This window comes from Excalfactoria chinensis, chromosome 6 (genome assembly GCF_039878825.1).
Source record: "Excalfactoria chinensis isolate bCotChi1 chromosome 6, bCotChi1.hap2, whole genome shotgun sequence".
Lineage (NCBI taxonomy): Eukaryota > Metazoa > Chordata > Aves > Galliformes > Phasianidae > Excalfactoria > Excalfactoria chinensis.
Window position 1 is genome coordinate 9,106,403 of NC_092830.1, and position 22,611 is coordinate 9,129,013.

A 22,611-nucleotide genomic window follows, 5' to 3' on the forward strand; every position below is an offset into this window, starting at 1 on the left:
AAAAGTTGATGAAATGAGTACGGCTTCTTCATATCACGTGTACCAAATGTCCTTAGAGCTGAACCATGATTCTCACTAATCACCCTCAGTTTCAGATAGCCAGTTGTTGCAGTCCATTAAGTGAGTAAAGGCCTGGTTCCTCTCTTTCCATGGCTACATCTACTGCCTCTGCACTTCCTCATTGCCATCTACCAAAACTGGAGAATTCTTTATTTCTTCCTGGTAGATACATACAGGCATGTGTTATCTTCCCTGTGCCCATCAATAATTCCCATGAAAGTTGTAAATATATAACTTAGTTGTTAGAATAGCATGTGAAAACAAAGCAACTTCCCCCATACCATTGTATTTGGGATGCCTTGAATTTGCTGGTTTACTGCCAATGTACTGCTAGCTTTCTAGCAGTGAGAAGTATTGATTTACATACCCAGTAAATATCTTGTAGGCATTTTTCTGACTTTATTTGTTACTCAAATAATACAACTGGACACAAATTGACATTATAGTTAACGCCTACTAACAGCGCCACTGAAATTAGTTAGAATCTTTCTATAGCATCTAGGATTAATTAATTACTTTGTTGTAGTGATTTTCATCATGAAGTTTGCTGTGTTAACATCTGAAAGAAATGGTGTAGCTTGGACTACTGTGTTAATCTGTGTATCTTTTCTAACAGTGCTTCTTATTTTTTATTTTATGAAGCACATTGATATAGGATCCCTAAGCATCTTTTCAGCCACTGTCACATTAAAATAATATTTATCACATGTTTAATGCACAGTAAAGACAAGTGTCAGATGAATAGGAAGAAGGAACAAATGCATGGCTTTATGCTATTTTAAAAATGTAAGTGCTGCATCTGTTTTGCTAATGCAAAGTATTTATAGCCTTTAAGTTTTCACTGGAAAAAATGTGTACTTCAAATTGATTTCTTTTAGTTTTGTGTACTAGAGATTTCCTTTATATTACTATAAAATTTCTTGTTGATCTTTGTTTTTTCTTTTAACTTCGTAGTAGTTTCTGTTGGATATAGAGTTGATTTGCGCTGACAGAACTGAAGGAAAACCTCTCTGAATTTAGTGTATGTAATATATATAATGCGATTTGTTTTAGAGCTATGGAATAGCTTGGGTTGGAAGGTACCTTAAAGGTCATCTACTTCCAGCACCCTTGTTATGGACAGAGTGGATAAATTTATTGTTCCTCAATATTTTCTGGGCTTAGTGTCATGGGTGGAAAAGAACTGCACTCTGTTGAACTGGTGGGAGAGAAGCCAGAATATATTTGCTGACATAATGTGGATACAGTATAGTGGTTTAACAAAGCTTAAATTGTAACTAAGGCAGACGTTTAGCAAGGTTTGAGGTAGCTGGATACACTCGATTATTTACTGCATAGAGGACTGGGTTAAACATGCACATACAGGGGGTCCTCCCATTGAGTCATGAGGTTCAGAGTGGATTCTCTTGCTTTCTAAACTCCTTTAACTGTGGCGATAAGGAGCCTAGGTGCAGCTGAATCCTCTTTGTCCCAGTCTTGGTCAGTGGTTTAGTGTCTAAGGGATTGTGTGTACACAGTAGATCTAAGATATAACCTTAGTGAGGTTAATGAAGCTTATAATCAAAGGTGTGATCTTAGTGAGGCTAACAAAATATGAACCAAACCACTAGTTGCTTATCGAGTATCTATATCAGCAAAGCATCAAGACATCAAGGTGTAAGGATGCCTGTGCAGGCATCACTGCTCAAGGGGGGATAACATCGAGCAGCCCACTGCTGTGCAGGAGGGATCAAAGGAGGCTCTTGGGCCCCCTTGTCTCATAGTCATAGGTCTTCTTTTAGGCATATGCTCAATTAGTCCTCAGCTGTTGAACTGGAGGTCTGCTACTAGTTCTTTCAGTCTCTAGTTGGAGGCAGATTTGTGTCTGTAAACCTATTTTAGCCAGAGTGTGATCAGTACTGTTGTTCATTGTCTTCCTGTGCAGGGCTTTGTGAGGAGAGTCAGGCTGAAGAAGGGAGTTGAGGGAGGAAGTCAGGGGAGACAGGCAAATATTCTGTTTGGTATTTTGCTGCTCAGTGGGATGCCTTCTTGAGCTAGTGTACTACTGGTCTGCAGGAGAACAAAGGAGCAGTGTCATGGTTTTGTGCTGTCAATATTCTACATCATGACATCATGTGCGGTATGAACTGTTTTGGTGGTATAAGAAAGTGTAATAGAGGGTATGTGGAAGTGTAATAGAGGGTATGTGGAAGTGTAACAGAGGGTATGTGGAAGTGTAATAGAGGGTATGTGGAAGTGTAACAGAGGGTATGTGGAAGTGTAATAGAGGGTATGTGGAAGTGTAACAGAGGGTATGTGGAAGTGTGGAAGGTTCATGCTCCAGATCTGTGGAATGGCAGCATCCCGAGTACTCAGCCCTTGGAGGAAACTACATATCCCAGGGGACAACGCGGCCAGAGATGAATCACCAGAGGAGGAGGACACACATATAATCTCGCTCCCAGGCTGGAACGTCTCTCTTTTCGCCCTGTCTATCGCTTTGGAGCGCTCCATCCCTGCTGTCTCGCTCTATCAGCAACGTTCCAGCCTGTCGCCTAGAGATTGCAGTAGGCCCCCGGTTCTCCGGGACTCTTTTTCTCTCTTTCTTTTTTCTCTGCCTTGTTTGATATAGTAGTTGTAGTTATATTGTATCATATTGTGTCTCGTATTTAGTAAAATAAGTTCTTTCCTTAGATTGCTGCCGTTGTTTTTGTTCATTTCTCCCCTTCTAGGGGCAGCAGCCTCTATCACGGGTAAATCTAGATAACCCGATTACAAGCAGTTACTGGTTTTATGGAGATATAACTAGGATGCACCGCTCTCCTTTTAGGGTGCACTACATTTGACCTGATATCAATCATTTATTTTTTTTTTTTCTGTTTTCTTCAGAAGTGAAATCTTGAGACTTTTCAGCAATAGAGTTTTAATTGAATTTTGCCATTTCAAGGATAGAAGGAAATAAAACCTCATTTGTTTCAGTGCTGCCAGTTCTAAATGTTAGTTTTATGGCAGAGGATAACCTGTGGACTGACACCAGCCAATCCTCTGCTATTTGGCTCAGCCTGACTGCAACGTGTGGGCAGAAAAGGCTATCAAATTTGGCAGCATCTATGTCCTCAACCTTCTCCTGCACCTACTCAACTTTTGTTCTGAGCACTGTCAGAGGACTGAAGATAGATAAGTCTCAACACAGCAGCTGTGAAGGTATCTGAGATCTGGGGATAAATGAAGAACAGGTTTGATAATGAAGGAAATGCTAATTAGAATGGAGAAGGGATAGGTAAGCAGAGTAAGAAAAATCAAAAAGGTTTGGATTTCTCCTCCTAGGCTAGATTTTTCGAAGTCTTGTGTAAATATTAGCTGTGGATGATCTGAAAGGTCACTAAGGCTTAAATACCGAGCATCTTCTTGTGGTTGGAGAGGTGACCTTTGTCATTTTAATTAAAATGCACATGATAAAATTAAGATATTAGTTGAACTAAAACATGAAATCAATTCCTTTAATATTTCAGTTTCATCAAACCAGATCTTTTGAACAGAAGGTACTAAACCAATCTTTGTGGCTTAAAAATATATTTCCCTGTGACTGTGTGTATATATATATATATATATTTAATCATTGGTCATTGATTATTTAAATCTTTTATTATCATTATTTTATTATATTATTTTTTTAATGAAACATAAATTCAAGCATATGTACATAGGTTGCCTTTGGAGATGAAAGGGGGATGCTGTCTGTATGGATATATTTCTTTACTCTTGACAATGTGCCCTACTAAACGGGGCATTGGATGGCTCAGTACAGAGGTCAGTCTGTCTGTGACCCTGAAGATGATTAAAGCAAACTGTGTCACCTCTCTCTCTCTCTTTTCCCCTGCTGATCTGTTTTGCCTATTAAATCTTACCTGTCACCTTGTTCACCTACTTCTGCTAGGAAAACATATTTCTCTTCACTAGTTTCCAGCAGTTCTTTCTCTATTTGTGTTCTGTCACCTCTTTCTTTCAGATGTTTTGGCTAAGGATCTGTTGAATGCCTTTGTATTTATAAGTATTATCTGGATTTCTGTTGTCGCTAGACACAATGATGGTGTCTTTGGAAAATATTTTGCTAGGTAATTAGATACAACTGCCTTGATAAAATTTGTTTCTCTCTTTGCCAATAAATCCATTTTTCTTTTCGTCTACTCATTCTGTTCTTAAAAATGGTTTCCACCAATATGCCTATCTCACTGACCTGTAATTGTTAACGCTTATTTGCTCCTGGAAAGCCTTTTCCAGTATCTTCTATAATGAATTTTGATTTGAGATAGGGTCTCTCATTCACCAGCATAGAGCTGGATTCCAGCATTGGAATCTTTCTAGTCTTCTCTACCAAAAACGCATGCAATAAATTGCTTTTTTTTGTTTGTTTGTTTGCTCTGTCTTTATCTTCTCTAGGCACTTCCTTAATAGCTTCATCATTTATTGACCCTAAATTCTTTCTCTCGTTTTATTAATCCCTTTTAAAAATTGCTCTTCATATGCTATTGTTTTAGTTTGCTACACATATATTATTACTTAATAGCGTTCACTGTCTTCTCTGGATCCTTCATCTGGATGTGAAAGTTTTCTATTCTTTCTGTGACTTATCTCCTTTCTCCCTTCTTGTGTTGCAGTTACTGTCACCACTGTTGTTGCCTAGTTGGTAATATAGTGCTAGTAATGTATTTCTTCTTTTTCTTTTTTTGCCCAGAATGTCACTTCCCTAGGACCACACCTTACTGACCTGTCTAGAGTGCTCTGCTAATTAGTTTCAAACTGCTCTTTAACACATGATACTCCTTTGAACTTTAATCCATTTTTCACATATGCCTTGACCTTTGTTATTATACTGTCCTTTTCTGAGTGCTTTCTTTCCACTAGACTTCCTCCATGATTACTGTGTCCATATTTGATATTACCAGTTAAATGTGTAGCTGGTCTTGTCACACTCAGAGTCAGTTTCCCACCAAAAGTGTAAAAAACCCACATAAACTTTGTTTTCACTACTCTGTACTCTTAATGTAGAAGTTGCTGTTCATAACCATTTACTTTTTCATTATTTCTAAGTTCCACTATACACTTTATTTCTTAGTTCTCTTCCCTCAGAGAAGAGCTTTTCTTCATCCATCAGTGTCGTTTTACTTTCCATTTTTGGTTTTTTTTTCTGGTCACGTGTTGAATGTTAGCAGACTCGTTACTTTTATGTCCAGATGATACCTGTTGGTCCCAGGGGGGTAGCTCTGTATTTACAATTGCCACCTTTTCTGATAAATCTTGTATCCTCTTTTCTTTAAATCACTTACTCAGCTGCACATCAAGACTTGTCTTTCTGCCTTGTTCTGTGTGCAGTTTTGAGTGTACCATTATGAAATACATTTGCGTGCTCTTGCCCTGAGTCAGAAACCTGGCTGTGTTCCTGGGAGGTAAATTACCAAACACCATAGCCAGAAACTTGCAGCTAAGGTTCATGACCCTAATGGTATATTTACCTCCTGGGAGTAAGATTTCTCTTGGTGATCATTTCTAGCTTGGGTTCATGACTCTCTTTCTATGAGACAGGGGCTTCTAAGCTTGTGTTTAATTCAAGGAAGGTTTTTCATTGTGTTGACGTGTCACTACATCATGCTTCATGTCACAGTGCCGTGACACATCCACCCCAGGGAGCTGCTAATGGTTGTATGTGTTATTCAGCACAATCTATTCCGTGCACCTTCTGATTTTTCAGTTTCCCAGTTAGGTGGGCTGCCTTTCTCAATGCATCCCGTTCGTGATAGTTAATTAGCTGCCCATTGTTTCCTTATTGTAACTCAGGTTGACCATGGTAGCAGAGTACCTCAGTCAGCTGATTTGCAGCCTAAAACCATGAATTCTGTAGACTGAGTTTCCACAAAATATCGCTAATTCTCATTGCAGATCCTGGGTGAAAGAATCCCAGGCAAAACTCCCTGAAAACATGGTGAAGTTTGGTGAAGTCTTGCCTTTGATAGTCATTTTGGGTAGTGTCACTCTTAGCTAAAAAGACACCTGGAGTAAGACGCTCCAGTGCCTTTCCCCATGCTGTGGGGCTGAATAATTTAATTCTGAAACTCTCTTGGTGGCAGAACCTGTGTGGTTCTGGATAAAACCATGTGAGGTGAGGGAACAGGGGTTAGATGTACTGAACAGTTGTTGTTAGTCGCGATTCAGTACATTAGGGGTTGCTCTACTTGAAGGAAAAATATTATGGAAGAGGAATTCATTCCATAGAGTGCCAAAGGCATTGTCCATAAGAATTGTGCAGCAATCAGATGGAAGAAGTCACTTCTCTACATTGGTCCTGATGAGAAGTAAGGAAATCCAGTATAACATAGCTTGTTTAGTTTATTAGCATAAACTTCAGCTTGGGATCACTGTGATTACCACCTCAGTGCCCTCTTGTTTGCCTAAGTGGATTGTTCATAGAAACATGTAGGGGAGCGCATCTTGTGGGCACACCTGTTTCAGTGTTGTAGCTTGAACACCTACCTCTCTTACTCTGTCACACTGTCATTAAAAAGAGGGCAACTTGATCCCCAGTCAGCCAAAAACATCTAGTGTGGTTAATTCAGAATCATCTTGTGTTTAAAAAGAAAACTGCATGATTTGCACAAAATGTAATTCAGCGCTAGTGCCTCTCTTTTGTTGGTAGCTGAAACAAGTGCAGACAGGTTTCACATTTTAATTTGCTACTAGTTAGTTATTGCGAACATGGTCTGTGTTTTTTACCGTTGTCCTTTCTAATTTCTACTGATCTGCCAAGGACTAGGAAGGACTTTTTCTATGAAAAAGCCAACGATTTTAATTTTTACTCTTTCAAACACTGAGCCATTAATGCACATTCAGTTTTATGTGCATTTCTAAAATAGTATATGATAGTTGAGCATCTGGAAGTAATACTTTTGTTGGCCTCAAATACTCCAAGTCTCATTCTTTGGCTGTCTATACAAATCAGTTTGGTTTTCTAATTCTCTTGAATTATTTAGGCTTTATGAGAAAAATGTAATCTCACAGACTTTATCATTTACCAACCAAATGGTGAATGTAGAATTCTTGTCTTAGGAGAAATAATGAAAAGTATTAACCTTTTGTGTACAAAATTAGCATAGCTCTGAAACATGGTCTAATAGACCTAGCTTTTAGCTGTGCTTTTGACTGCATGAACTACGCAGTTGTAAATTCCAAGATTCTTTGTTTAAACTGATAAAAAAAACAGTTGCATTTTTCAGTATTGCAGAAATGGGTTTAGAATTTTGGTTATTTGATTTCATTGTCTCTCTTTCCTGATAGTCACAAATCTTGAAAGCTTTAGATTCAGATTTCAAGTATTTTTGCCAGGTAACAATGTCTAATATTGTATATAGACAGATAGATTTGGGAGGGAATTTGGTGTTGTCTTACAGTTTTACAATAGAAGAAGAGGAGATATTCTTTGTGCTGCTGAGAATCAGATAGGATATCTCTACCCCATATACTGGAGTGCATCAGAGAGATAACTCCAGGCAAATAAACTTTCACTGCTACAGAACCTCTAGTTACAGTGTTTGATTTAGCATGTGTAAATTAGCTGGCATTGCAATTTAAATGATTCCAGTGATTATCAGCGGTGAGTGCTGCCTAAAATATATTAGGAAGCCTTCTGTCCTTTTGCAATGAAATATTTGTAATACACCTGTTTAATGAGGATGATTCCCTCAAAATAAAATTAAAGTGCAGCAATTAGAATAAAACCAGCAAATAGCTTAAAAAAAAGCCAGAGTAGTAGGTGTTAATGCTTTATTTTGTGTTAATAGTTCTGTGAAGTTAAATTCTGCACAACTGTTTCAAAATTTATGAAATTCATTTCTAAAAGAAACCATTTGGATGATAGACGTGATTATGATTTCTATTGTGTCTGTGCAAAGAAAGCTTTTGTTTTCATACTGCAAAAATTCTTTGATAATAGGTCTTGGGTTTAGCTTTTTGGTTTCTGAAAAGAAATTAATGTCTATTTTAATAAGTTCATATTTCATAGAATCATATAATGATACAGTTTGGACTGGCAGTGGCATTATACAACTGAACCATATACTGTTAAAGCAACATAACGCTTGCCAACTGCACCTCTTCTGCATCATCCAATGAGCCTGCATGATAGTACTGTTTATTTTGACTGCATCTTGTACACAGATGTCCTTTTAAAATGTGCTTTATCTCCTGATAGATTTATAAATATTTCCAATTGACAGCCTCTCCACAAATACCCATTTTGGGAGATGTGAGCCAGCATTTCCATAATCGTGTTCAGTCATTCAGATAGCCATCACGTTTGAATACAGCGAAGAAAACTGGTCATGCTAAAGCAGAAGCCATAATTGGAAGCAAATGCCAAAAAGATGTTTTCATAATGAGTGCATTGATATTTAAGTAGCTTCCCAGCATTTTAATGGTAAAAAATGTGTCATGATCTGCCATCTCACTTGGCTGATAGCTGGATAAATGCATATATTGTATTGCTTTATAGTAGCACTGGCAACGGCATGCTGCCTGGGATTCTGTATATTTTAGAAGAAATTACTTATTGGCTTTCATAGCCCTGGCAACTAGTATCAGAGCAACTGCTGCTTTGTTGTTTTAGGACTGTTGTCCTGTAATTCCAAAGAACACCTGGGAGCACCACTTATGATACAGGAATGTGGACCTTCAGCGTGTTATAGAGCTCTGGCTGTTGACCCATCTACAGCCCAGCTCAATAAAGTCTACCTTCTGTGTTGGATTACTCTATAGACTAATATGCAGGTCACTCCAAAAGTAATGCCTCCTGTTTATTTACATGGAAACCACAACAGATAAAAAGAGCACAGTAACACTATTTGACAGAGGAAAATCTCAGCTAAAAAATAATACTTTTCATTGTAGTCATCACCATTAGCTATGCGTTTTTGCCAGTGATAAGCAAGAGTCTGCATGCCATGCTTATCCAATGTTTACCAGCACAGGTGACCCACTGTTTCACAGCCGCTATGACAGAGTTGTTTTTGGGAAAATGTTGCCTATGCAGTTCATCTTTCATCAGCCTGATCAGATGGAAGTCAAAAGGCACCAAATCCAGACTGTATGGTGAGTGTAGTGGGATAGCCCAGTCAAGATTAGTATGATCTTCAAATAGGGATGGGGCCTGGCCTTATCATGTTGCAAGAGAAAGATTGTCTTCTCTGACCTGATTCTGGAAGTTTGAGCCTTCAGCTTAGTGCTGCAGTGCAATGATCAGAGTTGGTAGCTTGTCCAAGTTACAGGAAATCCAGTAGGATCACCCCCTGTCCTGTCTAGAAGACAGTGCACGTCACTTTGCCTACCTAGGGCTGTGTCTTGAGCTTCTTCTTTGATCAGGAATTCACACATTGCCCCTCCATGGACATACTGATTTAAATCTGGCTTGCAGTGGTTGCACCAAGTCTCATCACCAGTAATTATGGGATCCGAGAAACTGTCATCTTCAGCCTCAAGCTTGTTCAGTAGGTCCAGACTAACTTGCATGCAGGGCTCTTTCTGTTGCCATTTCAGCATTCATAGGTGCCTTCCTGGTACAAACTCCATGATACACCAGTATTGCCATCATCATTTCCAGTGCATTTAAGCCAACATTCAGCTCTTTATACAGTTTGCTGTTTGTAATCTGCTGATTCAAGTGTTCCAGCTGATTAAGGTAGTCTTCATTTTGTGATGTGACAGTCACATGTGGCTGTCCAGAACATGACTTCTCATTCACAGTTCTGTTGCCATTGCTTAAAACACACTACGTCCGACCTTTCTGTGCTCATGTCTACTGGTTTGGTCTCCATGAGTACAGTCATAGAATTATAGAATGGTTTGGGTTGGAAGCAACCTTTAAGATCTAGTTCAGCACCCCTCTGGTCATCTTCGGGGCTGCTCTTTAGGCCCACAGCTCCATGTCCTACTTGTGTTGGGGGCCCCAGAACTGGACGCAGTACTCCAGGTGGGGTTTCACAAGAGCAGAGTACAGGGGCAGAATTGCCTCCCTTGACCTGCTGGTCATGTTTCTCTTGATGCAGCCCAGGATACAGTTGGCTTTCTGGGCTGCAAGTGTACATTGCCATCTCTTGGTGAATCTTTCATCAGCTGACATCCCCAAATAATCTTCTCTGGGCTCCTTTTAAGCAGTTCTCTACCCAGCCTCTATTTGTGCTTGGGATTGCCCAACCCAGTTGCAGGACCTTGCACTTGGCCTTATTGAGCTTAGTGAGGTTGGTATGGGCCCACCCCTCAAGACTGTTTAGGTCCCTCTGAATGCCATCCACTTTCTCTAGTGTGTCAACTGCACTGCTCAGCCTGGTGTTGTCTGCAAGCTTGCTGAGGGTGCACTCAATCCCACTATCCAGATTGCCCACAAAGATGTTAAATAGCACCAGTCCCTTCAGCAGTCCTTGAGAAATGCCGCTTGTTTCTGGTCACCTTTTGGATACTGAGATGCTAACCACAGATCTGAGTGTGACCATCCAGCTAATTCCAGCCAAACAGTTCAGCAGTGAATCAATGAATGTGGGTGGGTGCAAATTTTTCTGGATGGAGGAATTCAATAACACGCTCTTGCTACACACTTTTTTGTCAGACACCATTTGTTAGACTGCCCTTCTGCTACCATCTGTCACATGGCAACTGTATTTAGTGAGATACTGGTGGCAAGGTTCATCCTCTACTGCCATACCTTCAACAGGCAACTCTAACATAGTGGTGTGACAAAATAAAACAGGAAACGTTACTTTTGGAGCAACATTCTGAAATATTATATTCAAAATGTATTCTGAAGCTAAAAAGTCCAAATTCAGATATTTTTTTTCAGCATTTACGTAATTTAAAGTCAAACATTGTCAATTATTTCATGAGGCTTTCATTGATTTGATTTCAATACCCTGCATTGTACCCCAGTACCACAGTCTCTGAAACACAAACTAGAATAAAGCAAGGCTGTAAATTCTACTTCCATCCCCACATTGCAGCTCTAAAATGATGAAAAAATAAAACACCAGCTAGTTACAAAGCAAAGTTTCAGAGAATCCATTGGAAATTTTGCAGTTAGTACAGTTGATATCTCATGGAAAGTCATGAGCAGTTCAATCAGACATTATTTCCATTTTTGTTATTCTGTTGGCATAGCAAGCAGGGCACTGTTGGCACAGTTAATACCCCAGCTCTCTTATCTGTGTCTGGAAACCGGTTCTTATTGACCACAGGGGCATTTTAGATAGCATTTCCATCTTTTATTGTTGCCTATACCTGATTAATTGGAGCATTGTTGTGCCTTCTGTGTTTTACCCCTTCAGGTTGCTATTTTTTTTTCTCCTTTCCTTTCTTATAAGGCTGCATGTAGTTTGTTTGCTTTTTTTAAGTAGAAAACACTTTGTTTTTCAAGAGAGCTCGAGGATATTTTTCTCACGTTTTTCAGTACTTTTGTATAGTGTTCATTCCTTGCAAAAAAAAAAAAAAAGTTATTGCTTGGAGAGTTCCTAGAAGCTGTGACTACCATTAAAATTCTGCATTGTGGCCTCTCCTGTTGTGAGAGGTTTTAAAGGGTATTTATTGGGACTGAGGGGAAATAATAAAGGAAAGCTGATTCTGAGGGAGGATTTATTTACAGGCTTTCAAGGAAATAAATTATTCCCTATACAAGCATCCCACCAGTTCTCAGTTGACAATATAGGTAAATATTCATTGCACTAAACTTAATCGCACTCTATGGAAAAATGTTTGCAACCTGTAATGTTTCTGAGGTGAACTGCAGATTATTTTTAACGTTACAGTTGTGTTTTCTGTAAGGTGACTAATGAAGTAGGGTTCTTTTTTTCTATCTACCTTGTGTATATGTAACCCAGTGTTGATGTACATGTAACATGTAGGGTGCAGAACAGGTTGTTATCACTTCTAAGCTATTTTAGGCAATTCTGATAATGGGTCAGTTTGCTTGGTGTCCACATCTTAATTGTTAGATGGAATTCTGCTGCCGTTGCAAACCATGCAGAAAAGTTAAAGCAGAACGTTGAAAAACTACACAAGGAGATGAACAAGGCTTACCACATTTTTCAAACTGTTTGGACCATGAGTGATAAAGGAGACAAGAAGTCTTTGTGCTGGAGAAAAGATAACTGAAAGGATGCAAAGAAGGGAATCTGTAAAATAATGAGTCGGAAACATGCAGTGAAGTAGGAAGGGGATATTAAATGTTTCTTCCATAAGGGGAGAGTATTTGGAAATAGACTAAAAGCTAGAAAGAAGCAGTCTTTTTTCCCAACTTTCATAAGTTGTGGAATGCTGCTGCAGAAGATTATCAGTTAAAAAATAAATAAATAAAATCGACTGGTTTCAACACAGTATTATAAAGGTGGGTCCATTGGTGTAAGTTTTAGAAGAGGCTGTAAAATTTAAATATTGAGTATCTGGTTCTGGTAGTTTGAAGATTTGCTAGGGAACTCACAGTGAAGGCTTGCTATGTTTTTATATTAAGCTAATGATTGTCAGAGATACTGTGCTGTTTTGAATAGTCCTTTGCTTTGATGAAGACCAGTAGTATCACGACATTAGTAAAAAACATTAATGTGTTACAGCAATAACTGGAAAAAAAAACAAACTCTACCAGTGCGTGTAGCATGAAATATGAATGGTGTATGTGCAGCCTCGAATGTAGCTGGAATAGTTGGTGGTGTAGATGGCAAGAGAAAGCGGAGCTTCTCTAATTTGTTCTGACTCTTTTATTGTCATATGCTTATTTTAATATGAGCATATATAATTATAATATATTTTAACTACTTCAGTCAACTGTAGCTTCAGTTCCTTGGTATCAATCCATTGCCATTGAGGCTAGAACTTGTAAATAGATGGCTTAGTATGGACAGGTGGTTCATAGTGCAGCTATTGAGATGATGAGTGGGTTTTTTCGGTACGTATCTTCCCATTTGGACATTGAGTAGCTAGAAATAATCTTGAGACTTAAGGAAGAAACCCTGAAACTATTTACTCTGTACAGGAAAATAAAGCTTTAGTAATTGATCTTCCTCATGTATTAAGTAACAGTTATGCTGAATTCCAAGGGAGAAATGCAATCCTCATCATGTGTTTAAAATTCTGGTTCTACCTTCTGTTGAGTGTGGTTATTAGAATATTCTTTTCTTCCCTCTCTGACATAGCAGGAGCATTTTACAGTCCATTTCACCACAGCATCCTGTAGAAAGCTGTCACCCTGACCTTGTTTAAACTATGTTGTGCAGTAAAACTGTGCACTTCGCTTTCAGATAAACAGCAAGCTGCATGCGCAGCCCACATTCTTATGGAAGAATTAGGATAGTGCCTGTACTGTGAAACTGAACTCATAAATGTGTGATGACAGAATCATACTAGGAACTACTGCAGTTGTAAAAACCTAGTGAGGAATCTTACTAGAACTGCCCATGATATGAATAACTTCAGAAGCATCCTACCAGTCAGACCCTTGCTGTTGCATTGATAAAGGAAGTTGTGGAGGTGTAATCACTAACAATATTGCTGAAACAATAGCACGTCATTTAACAAGAAATTCATTTAATTTATCAGTCATTAAGAAAATTAATATTAATGTAATCTCACTTATAATAGCTGATTGAAATAGGAACTATTGAAGAAATGGGTTGATGGCCTTTTAACTTGCAGTAATTTGTACAGAAACATCTTTTCAGTGGTTACAGGAAGGCTGGATGTTCCAGAGGACAGTGTGATTTTGGCTTAAATATGCAGGTAGTTATCAGCTCAAATATGAGTGTCAGCATCTGATCTTCCTGTGCTTCTGATACTACCAATATGTCTAGCAAGCATTTATTTTTTTATTTCAGATTCAACAGAGAGTTACATCTGCTACCCCTCTTTGCCTTTTTGCTTTTTTCACTTCTCCTCCTTTCTGTAATCTTTATTACCATTTGAATTGTTTTTCTATCCAGATAGAAATAAAAACAAACAAAAAAAAAAAAAAAACACTAATTTTTCATCTAGACGGGAGGTCTTCACACTTCCTGAAGACATTTGTTTAAAACAGTGTTGTGACAGCATCTAATGATGCGCACCTGGAGAGTCAAGGCACTACCAAAATTCTGTTGTTCCTCACTGTTCATGTAGGAGCAAAGTAAAACATGGCCCCTACTCATGAGTGTTTACAGTCTCTTTTAAAATGTTCTTCATGATAATGTTATGATGTGCACCTTTCTCTGTACAGCCTTGGGCTACTGCTACCATGCGTAGGTATGTCTTCAGAGGCCTCCAATTTAAATTCTCCCCAGGTTATGCGAACTGAGAACTGCCACCTGGATGCATGGAAAACCTAGCTAGTAGAATAGATGCCATTCAAACTACGAGCACTATCTTATGGTTAACTCACGCTGATACATAACACAGCCATTGGAAGAAATATTTTGGTACTCATTTGCAAAATAGGACTGCCTGCCTTACTGGAACTTCTTTCATATATTGATGGTTTTCTTTGAGATGGGTTGATATAGTTTGATGGCTCTTTCAGTTCAAGTTTGTTGTGTTGAATTTTATGTTTACTTGAAAATCAAACTACTCTTAATTATTGTTAGCTTAATAAAGTGCTGAGAGCAAAGTGGCTTAGGTGTACAGGAATCAAAGCAGCTGTTGAGATAGCTTTCATGTTGAACAGTTTGAGAGGACAGGATGGCAAACAAAGCTGTTAGTGTTCCAGCAGCATTAAAGCTATTGTGATGTGTGGAAAGAAGTTGAAGGGGTAATGGCAAACAAATAGTGAATTGCTGTTTGCTGTTTTGTGTACTGTGCACTTAAAATGTAGGATTTCATTGATGTAAATTAGACCAAGTGTTATTATCTCCTGATTTATTGAAACAAACGTAGTTGGCTTAGAGATTTGAAGACTCTTGTTGCACTTGATGAGAACAGCAGTAGAATATCAGAAGCTGGTAGCCTCCAGTGGGGGTGGAGATGGTTTAAAGGTGCAAAGGGATGTTGAGTAAGTAGAACAGAAATGCTGCAGGACAACAAGCTTGTGGTGAGTGTCTTTACCTGTGGCCAGATAAGGGTAAATGAGGCATTCTTAGTGCTGCTAGGAAAGAAAAGAATCATTATAGCAGCAGCCAGAAACAAAGAAGGAAATTTTAATTTTCTGGTGGTTATTTGGGAGAATAAAGTGTCTAGGAAAGACTTCATCTTTTTTTTTTTTCTTTTTAATGAGCTGTGTGCTAAAGGCAAGTAGAAGGGTTAATACCTTTAGGCCAAATCGTGACCTGCTGTAGATTTAAGAGACTGGCAGAGTGCTGCTGCTTGCAAGGAAGTTCTGCAGATTTATACCAGTGCAGCTTTCGAAGTCAGCTTTTAAAATATATATTTTTCTCAGATAAGTATTACGTGAGTCAGACAACTGAATTGAAAAGCAAGAATACAAGCACCAGGTTACTAATACCCTTGTAATAATAATAATAATATGTATTTTAGCTTTCAGAGAAATTTTGGAAAAAATGCAACAAATAAACAAAAGAATATAATGACCACTCATAAGTAAACCAAGAAGCCAAAACTGACTCCTCAGAGAAACAACCAAAAGAAGAATTTAAAATAAAAGATGAAATAAATAGATCTTGGAGCTGGATCTGAAACACTAGAAACCATTACATAAATATAGGTGTAGATCTTAAAGGCAGTGTAGGATGACATTCTAGTTAGTAGTAGGAGAAAAGTCAAAATGAAAGTGCTGTGAACATCCAAGTGAGACAAAACAACCTACATTTATCCAGCACTTAACATTTTGAAACTGAATGCCATTAAATAAAACAGGAAGTTACATTTATCTTAGGTGCATGGAAAGAAAAAAAGGAAATGGTGTATTTCTAGGGATTCCTTAGCTATGAGCAAAATATTGTTTTGACTGGGGGACTACATTAAAGTAAAACTGTGACTAAGGGAAGTGCTGGTGATATAAAATAAGAGGACATGGTGCTTTGCCTCTGGATTTAATAAAAAACCATGTACATACCATACAGAGGTTAGATTGGCCCTTTGAAAACAAAGCAATTGGAGTTTGGGACAAATTGAGATAATCAGTTTCTTTAAGAGAAGACTTTGGCAAACAATTGATTTTGTCTTTGTGAAGATGCTAAAAGTTGCTTTGAAGATATTTAAAGAAACAGCACCGGTCAAGAGCAAACCCAGGTTGTTTTTACTAACTGGCCTCATCCCGGTGGCTCTGCTCTGTGCAAGCCAAGAGCTGGCATGACAGCAGGCTTTGTGGAGTTAAGGAAAAGTGTCACAGGTCCTCTGCTCTTGGGTCTGACCTAGATTCTGACATCACTAGTTCCCTTCATTGCTGGGACAGCAAGGAAGGCAGGGCCCAAGTCTTCAGAATAGGGACTGTGATAGTGCTCTGTTTTGTGGTGCATTTGTATGTAACCTTAGACAAGTTTATTTTTGTAAGTTCAATATGGTAGGGCTTTTTGTAATTGCCATCTGTGGAATGAAAAGCAATTTAGGCAAAAATAAATAAATAAATAAATTATATATATATATATATATATATATAAATATAAGAAAGTGTAGTCATTATCAAAAGCCATGGAAATAACTTGATGCAAATGTTCCATGTACAATAGAAGGGCCAGACTTGACTGTCATGCATGTTGCACAGTAACAGATTTTACTTAAGTACCATGGGATGCCCACACTGCGCCTGAAATTAGAATCTGTCCCAAAAATGGATTATTGGGATACAAAAGAAGCAGTGATGAGGAAAATCAAATGTTACTGAGTTTTTCCTAACCCTTAGCATGTGAAATTTGGCTCTTGGCCTTGTTCCTAATCTTGGACATTTATTGGAAAGAATCAGCAGTAAAAATAATGACAGTATAAAATATCACTCTTCTGTAAGAATCACATCAAATTGAGAGAAAAGAAGTTATTCTTTCACCACCAGTTGCTCAGAGCACCTAGCAGTTTTTTAATACCTAAATATTATCTGTATTACCTGAAATAACAGTGGCTGCATTACCAAGGGGGATTTCCCTGAGGTGTTGTTATCTCAGGTGTTGGTAGCATTAGAGCTCTGGTGTTGTGGAAACTATGAGCAGCCGAAATCTTTTCATTTTCCCCCATATTTAGGTTTTGTCTTTTGTTCTTGTCAAGTTGGAGAGGAGGTAAATGGAAGTTGAAGAGAAACAATGATGAATCTGGGACAATCACATGCAGCATTCATTTATATTCAAAATTTTGCCTTGCAGCAGCTTGACAGCTCCAGGTGGCTAATAAGGCAAAGGCTGCAGAGCTTGTCTCCTTATTAAATGATGTATTTATGACCCTTGTCTCTTATCTTTAGATCACAGCGCTCCAAGAGAAGTTGGTATGGCTGTCCCATGGTCATCTCCAGAATATCACTTGCCAGGTAAGAAGCTTCCCTTAGGGATGGCAGATAGGATTTTTAAACTTCATGGGATGGTGAGGCATGTGGTAAACCCAGCTCCCATGCACTGTCGTGAGCCAGAGCTGAAGAAGTCCCCACAGCACTCCAGTTAGAAATCCTATTGTGAATTAAAGCTTCTCTGGGGTTGAAAAGCAGCTGCACCAGGGTTTCGGTCATTCTGGATTAAGGGACATTTTTTGGAATGCCAGAGTGCGAGGGAGTGGCTGGTATTTTGAAGTGTGTAGTGTTACTAATGTTCTCCATGGAAATCATAGTATTGGTACTGAAGGTGAGGCCTCTTAAATAAATGACAGGTACAAAGTAAAAGACTAATTTCTTTGAAGAAATAGAGTGTTATGTTTAATTATTATACATCTCTTTTACTGTTTCTCAGCTGGATGGAGTTTATCATTCAACACAAAAGATTCTAATTTATTGCAACTAAAGGGCTAATTATGAAGACAAATTCTATTCAACATCTTAGCAAAGGCTAAAATCACAAAAATGGTCACTGCAAATGTTTTTCTAATCTACGACTTCTCAGTGACTTTGAGAAAAATACCCTCGTGTTAGTCATACTTCTGGGACCAATTATAAATCTTTACCGCTCACAAGTGAAGCAATAAAATTTCAATGGCAAAATGTTTGCAGTCATAAAAATGTGAAAAATATGCCACTGTTCAGGGACTAAAAGCTGTCCCAGGAAATGCTCTCAAGTCTGTGAATATTTGTTGTGCTGCCTGATTTTTAGATATTATCTTTATTCAGGATTTTACTTTTTGAATATTGTTTTAACTAACCCTCTGTCTGCCAAACATCCTGAAAATAGAAATATTCAATTTATCACTTGTTAGCTAGATGAATGGAAGTATAAGGCAAGTGGTTCTGAATAAGCTGCTTTTTAGGATTACATATCAAAGTATGCCCTTGCACAAAAAATTTTCAGTATAAAAATATGTTTTTACTTTATATATATATATATATATATATATATATATATATATATATATATATATAAACATTCTAAAATCTCATTTATTGGAAGCTATAGTAATTTCATTAGGAAAATCATGCTTTAGCTTAAACAAAACAAATAATGCAGGATGTAACACCAAGTGAAACTCAAATGCTGTGTATTAGCAAAAAAATATGTTCCAGATCTCACTACCTCCTTTCCAGTTCTAATTTGACGCAGGGACACCCAGAATGTAAGAAGTCTTAACCATGCAGATAATTAGTATGCTGGTGTTTAACAAATACTCAGGATGCTAAAGGGAAATCTTCATACTGATACTTTGCTTTCATTCCTTTGCCATTTCAAATTAGCTGAAAGGTTATTGAGGCCAAGTCTCTAGTTCGAAATATTCTACCATCTAGGCAATTTTAATAAGTTTTTGAAATTGTATTATATTGCTGTTGATGCAGCAAAGGATTAGCTTTGGAGATTGTGTTTGTTTGATATTCTGACTACTGACTATGGTGGTGGACATGGAGGTTGCCATCATCTTTGCTTTGTTGTGAGGTCCTTCACGTTCATGTCCTTTGTAGTCACAGAAATCTTTGTGTATACAGGATAAATAAATTCTTTCATCATCGGAGACAATAAGAAAAGGGGATTGGAAAATACTAACCTGTCATTAATTACAGTTCTCTGCTCCATCATGACAGTACAATGCAATCTGGATTTTTTTTCTGCACACCTGTGTGTAGAAAATGTGCCCCAAGACTCCAATGGTGGAATAGCTGAAATTTTATTCTCTCCAGCAGTCTTGATGCATACATGATAATTTAAACCTTGTTTGTCTTTAGAATTATTTCTTCTCTGTTCCTGTACTTTGTCCTCATATTTATCTAATGCACATATTCTCAATAACACTTTCTTACCCTAGTAAGTCTTGCAAGGTTGGGAAAGCAAGACACACTAGCTAGCTTTCTCTTCTACCACTGGCTTTATTTTTCTTTCTATTCTGTCTTTCACTGCACATAAATACTTAAATATATTTAACACGTCTGCAAGCCCAGAACCCAAGTTTTATCAATAACCATTGCTATGTTTATGATCAGTAGTGTTTAGTAATATGGGCATTGTAGCAGAGCTCACCTAATTCTGGCCCTAACAAACCTGGGTCTGGGTTGAACTGATAGGCCTTTTTATTCTGTCTCTCTTTGAAATAAAAAGTGGGGGGTGTTAGTGATGGGCTGTTCAAAGCAAGAGATGCTTGCCATAGAAACCATGTAGTGAACTGGAAAGCATAAGTGAACCCAAGTCACAAATCTGTGCAAGGTGCATGTTATGTTGTAGCTTGGCTTAAAATATAAACTAAAAAAGTCTGGTCACACCTGCTGGTTGAGGTTGCATATTTTAATGGTTTTGGACTGCTTAGTTTGTTTTTAATTTACTTATCTTCACTCAGCTCAGTTAAATGCATGTTCTTTCCAGGAAAACCCTCAGCTAAGCCATGGTTTGTAGTTTGCAGTTCAGTTCATCAGAAGGCCAAGCCTAACTTGTAGCATGCAGTTCTACATGAGATGTCTGCAGTAGGTTGTTAATATGTTTAGGGTTCTTAGTTCACATCAGTTTGGCTTGGAGTACAACGGAAAGCTGCTCTGTTGCAGCACTCCAGTTGTGGGATTCATCCCACCATGTTTCAGTAATGGCAACTGAATCATAGCTTGCCTGCCACACAGTGGCTTCCTGTTTCTCCTACTTGTTGCTCATGCTTTGTGCATTGGTGTAGATGCACTTCAGCTGAGCCATTGTCCTCACCACCCTAACCCCAGCATTATCCCCCACGGCTCATCTCTAGCGAGCCTTTGTTTTATCCCCTTCTCCCTTCATACCTACTTCAAAGCTCTCTCAAGGAGCCCTGCCAGCTTGTGGGCTAGTAAAATCCTTTCCCCTTTGAGACAGGTGAGACCCATCCATAGCCATCAGGCCAGGTGCTGAGTACACTGCCTCAGGGTTGAAAAAGCCAAAATTCCTGCAATGGCTTTCAGCCATGTATTTATCAGATGGGTTTTATGATCCTCTCTGCATCTTTCCCTGCCACCCTAGGGATGAAGGATGACCCCACCTGTACTGCTACCAGAGTGGTTAGTCCATGGACTTTCTGTGTCCAGTTTCAAGCAGAGCTTCCTTGTGGCAGTGTGGAAAAATCTGATTGTTATTAAAGAGGTCTTAAAAGGCATGGCCTTCCAGCCACTGCTGAAAATAGAAGCTGCTTTTCTGTGGAGGTGCTACATAATTTTCCTGTCAATTCGCAAATGATTTGCCTTCAGCATTTCTCTAATTTGCCATGCGGTTCAGTGCCAGTATGCTGTGAAAAATAACTGATACCTAGTTTTTACCTATTCAGGACTGGAGCTGCACTTCCTCTAGGGGCTGACTACCTGAAAACAACAAAGATCCCTCTGGCAGGAGAATCCTAGAAGCAGCAATTAAGTAAGCCTCCTGATAAGGCTTTGCTAAATTCCAATGTTTTTGAAGCAGAGTGACAACTTCTGCAGTTGATTGGAGGGAATCAGGAGAGTGCAGTGAGGGAGCTGACTCTTGCCTGCAGCTGTCACTACTTCTCTGAGTAGTAGGCTGAGGTGTGTGAGGGGCTGGGGCAGTGGAGATCCCCACAGGGAGGCAGCAACCACCATCAGGTCTTGCATCTTGATGCTAAAGCATTTTCATGGCAGATTGAATCTGTAGGGAGTTGAGATAACAGATTTATCCTAAAAAAACTTGCAGCTTCATTAAAAGCATTTCACTGCTATGAGAGATGGTATGAGGTCAGGTGTCTAGTCTATCATGCTTCTGAGTTTTCCTCTGTATCACAGTGATTTCGGTTGACAAAATTTGATTGTGGAAATCAGATTATTTTAATGGAAAAATATGTTTTGTCTTAGTTTTGTACTTCAGCTCAACTGAAACTTTTCTAAACTTCCCCTTCAGTTCAGGTGGGGTGTGTCATAGGATTACTAACAGGAAGCATTATACCAGGCTAATTTTATTTGGAGAAGAAGTGTTCTTTCTCATTTAAAAGGGAGGAAAAAAGTCAGAAAGTAAATCCTGAGGATGTTCTCATTATTCATGAAAAATGTTACTGAAATCAAACTCGTAGGGACTGGCCAAACATCAAAGTGCATATCCATAGCTGCAGAAGGAATTATTTCAGGCTAGCAGAAATTTACTCAAAACATCTGGTCCTTTCATTAGCATGCTGAATTCCTATCATCTTTGCTTGTTCATTCTGCCAGACTACAACAGGAGCAAGAGGGATTGTCACTTATGAAGGTTCAACCAGGACTAACAAGCAGAAGGTTTAACTAACAGTTGTGCTAGTCACAATGAGATCACAGCTGGTTCAGTCCCTCTTTCTTTTTATCGCACCTTCGACTTCAGCATTACAACATTTCAACTATTTCCTGCTTTTATTTCCAAATATTCATGTCCGTGACTGAACTTAAGAGCGACATATATGTGTTTCTTCCATGTAGGGTTGGATGCCACTTTCTCATTTAAGGCAAAGGGGAAATGAAAGAAAATTAACTGCAGAAATAGAGGGCTTTACTGAATAACAGATCTCTGCCAGTGCGCTCCGGGGAAGTTACAAGGGAACAAAATGGGCCGAGCCAGGCAGCAATCAAGATCTGTATGTCTGCTGACCACTCATTTTGTATCTGCACCTGAGTCATTTAACTCCCTCTGGGTTGAGACCTCATTTGCTGTAAAACTGCAAAGCTTCTTACGTTTATTGTACACATGTCTACCTACCTTTCCTCTGGAATCTGTCGAGCTGGTGAATGGACTCAGCATTACCCCTCTGAATTTGAAGGTACAAAGTACATCTTGTACATCTTGGGCTTTGAAAATTAAAATCATTTACCAGGGTGAAATAATTTTGTCTTACCTGCCACATTACTGTTCTTGAGAATAACACCTGTCTCATTTTGAGTAGGGGCATCTCAGTGTGACCTTAAATGAACACAGATGAAAAAATGGTTGCCAGCAAGCACAAAGACAGCTTTTGTTGTTCAGCAGAAAGACAAGGTTGTGTTACGCTTACGCCTGTTTTCTTTCACAGCTCTGTCAGTCAGGAATACAATTT

General features: G+C 38.6%; 1 protein-coding gene across 1 annotated transcript in view; it reads left to right on the forward strand.

The window, feature by feature from the left end:
* The window catches only part of LOC140253702 (rho GTPase-activating protein 22-like), a 222,330-nt gene that overhangs the window by 120,166 nt on the left and 79,553 nt on the right, over window positions 1-22,611 (forward strand). The window contains exon 6 of the mRNA XM_072339445.1: window positions 17,432-17,497. Within this exon, the coding sequence (XP_072195546.1) occupies window positions 17,432-17,497 (66 nt within the window). The remainder of the gene's footprint in view (window positions 1-17,431; window positions 17,498-22,611) is intronic.